This window comes from Helobdella robusta (assembly GCF_000326865.2).
Source record: "Helobdella robusta unplaced genomic scaffold HELROscaffold_70, whole genome shotgun sequence".
NCBI lineage: Eukaryota > Metazoa > Annelida > Clitellata > Rhynchobdellida > Glossiphoniidae > Helobdella > Helobdella robusta.
In genome coordinates, this window is record NW_008705399.1 from 389,374 (window position 1) to 392,252 (window position 2,879).

At 32.5% G+C, this 2,879-nt stretch overlaps 1 protein-coding gene across 1 annotated transcript in view; it reads right to left on the bottom strand.

The window, feature by feature from the left end:
- Positions 1-1,292: 1,292 nt before the first annotated feature.
- HELRODRAFT_194209 (hypothetical protein) overlaps positions 1,293-2,879 on the bottom strand; it is a gene marked incomplete at its 3' end in the record, with an annotated part of 4,177 nt that continues 2,590 nt past the window's right edge. The window contains exons 3-4 of the mRNA XM_009031174.1: positions 1,589-1,721; positions 1,293-1,372 (exon numbers count right to left, since the gene is read on the bottom strand). Of these exons, the coding sequence (XP_009029422.1) occupies positions 1,293-1,372; positions 1,589-1,721 (213 nt within the window). The remainder of the gene's footprint in view (positions 1,373-1,588; positions 1,722-2,879) is intronic.

A 2,879-nucleotide genomic window follows, 5' to 3' on the forward strand; every position in this document is an offset into this window, starting at 1 on the left:
ATGATAATAAGCAATTGAAAACAATGCTGATAATGGTGATGATGATGATGATGACAACAATGATGATGATGATTAAGTGATGATGATTAAGTGATGACGACGATAAACTTTTTCTCTTAAGGTCACTGTATCAATGAAAAGCAAGTTGGAACGAGTAAGATATCTCTTCTTTCATAGTGATAAAAATTATTACACGTTCATAAGCGTCTGTATTCAATCAATCAATCAATCAATCAATCAATCAATCAATCAATTATGCAAAAAACTAATTAACCACATATACATTATACATACATCAAAAAAATTGAAAAATATCTTCAAAAATGAAAAAAAAAACAGAGCACAACAAGCAATATATTCAATCAATCACCCATTCATTCGTTAATTACTCGTTCACTCGTTTATTCATTCATTCATCCATTCATCCATCCATTCATTCATTTATTTACAAGATGAAAAATGTTTACAGTTCACTTTACTTCATAATTTTAAATAAATAGATGAATAAATTTAATTAATTATAAAATAATAATAGCATAAAAATAGGAATAATAATAACAAAAAGAATAAAAATAACATAGAAAAATAACCATAACTAATATAAAAAAAACTCATAACAACATTTTAGAGCATATTTATGCACTTACAACAAACAAAAGCCAACAATTCGGTAGAATTCATACAATACCGTATATATATACATATATATATAATGCATGCATAATATATATATATATACATAATATAAGTATAGAGAATATATGTGTGTGTATTAATGTATGTACGTACCTATATAGGTGTAACTAAATGCAGGCTTGTTTGTATGTAGGTATGTATGTTTGTAGGTATGTATGTATGTATGTATGTATGTTATGTATGTACGTATGTATATTTGTATGTATGTATGCATGTATTTACAATCGCCCTCAAAAATATTGGATGTAGGTTGGCTTGGGGAGGTGCCTGAAGTTCGGACTTTCGAGGAACTCGACGATCAGTTTGCTGTGCACGGCATCACACTCGTGAAGAAGTCGCAGGCAGCTGATTATCTCAGGCAAGTGACGCAAGCATCTGGGATTTTTATCTGCATGTGCGTGTGTGTGTATGTATGTGTATATATGTGTGTGTGCGTGTGAGTGTGTTGTGCGTTCGAGTTGGGTTTTAAACATTTATGAAACGTTTATGAGGTTTTGCGTATGCGCGTGTGTGAAAGATTTGTGTGTCTGTGTATGTGTATGGGAGATTTATGCTCAAAAGTGTGTGTGTGCGTGTGTGTGCGCGTGTGATTTTGTCTACATGTGAATCATTCGTTTACTTTGGATGAACCAGGCCAGAGCATCTAGAAACAGCTCTTTGTACTCATAGTAGTTACCTGGCGAATGAATGAATAAATAAATGAATGAACGAATAAATAAATGAATGAACGAATAAATAAATGAATTAATGAACGAATGAATGAACGAATGAGTGAATGAACGGATGAGTGAATGAACAAATGAGTGAGGGATAAATTTAATGAATGAATGAGTGAGGGGTAAATTTAATGAATGCATGAATGAATGATCGATAAAAATATTAAAAAAAAAACTTTTGTCAAAGAGGAAAATGGCGCAGAGAAAGGCCATTTCGACTTGGTCAACTTTCAGTGCGTGGACCTTCTTGCCCATCTCTAGGACCATCTGATTGGCTATTCTCCACGGCGGCAGCACGGCCCATGTGATCTGCGTACGTGTGCGTAGCGATACGATACGATGCTGCTGCGTGTTAAGATACGACACTGCAATACAACGTAACGTAACAAAACACAAAACGAGACGAAACGACACATTACAAATGAACTTTACAATACGATAGGATAAAATACCAACCAAACATCATAAGGTATACAACATATTTCGATACCAAAATACTATACGATTCGATTCATATAATTTTATAGAATAAATAATAATTAATAGATTGCACCCCAGACTAGATTTACATAAGCACACAATCGCCCAGTTTTATATAGGTACTTGTATGCTGTAAATAAATAAGCAGACGACGTACATTTCATTGCTTTGAGGTGCTTCTTATTCAGAAGAGTTTTACAAACACACACACACAAACACACGCGCGCGCACACACACACACATATATATTAATTATTTAATTACTATTACACACGCACACAGATACATGCATACACATACAAACACACACATATAGACTAACAAAAATCAAAAAAATATTAAATTTATCCAACATTTTATCATCAGCCGCAGATAAATAATTGATGTAAACTAATTTAATCTAAGGTTTCTTGAATGCCATAATTTTCAAACTAATTAATCGAACACTGATATAGATCAAATCTATAATAATGTCAAGTAAGTATTGATTCAACACACACACACACACACACACACACACACACACACACACACACACACACACACACACAAACGCACGCGCACACACACGTACACTCACACACACGTATAAAATGAAAAAACTAAATAAAATAAAATACAGCTATTAAAAAAAATATTTTTATTACGGTCATAATGAAATAGTAATTAAATAATTAATAAGGTACCAAAAGGTCCCTTTGAGAAAGATGGAACCATTTGATATTATTCTTAGATGGATTGTAGGCTAGGGCAGAGAGAGATGAAACGAATGGAAAGAGACTGGTGCCTAAAATTATACATTATTATTATTATAATATTAATATTATAATTCATTATAATTATGTGATGACGTAATGATGACAGACGACATTGACCATGTTCACAATTAAGTGGTCAGAAAATGTTTGATGATGATGAATGTGATAGAAAGAGAGAGAGAAAGAGAGAGAGAGAGAGAAAGAGAGAGTTTTTTTTACCTATGACTTC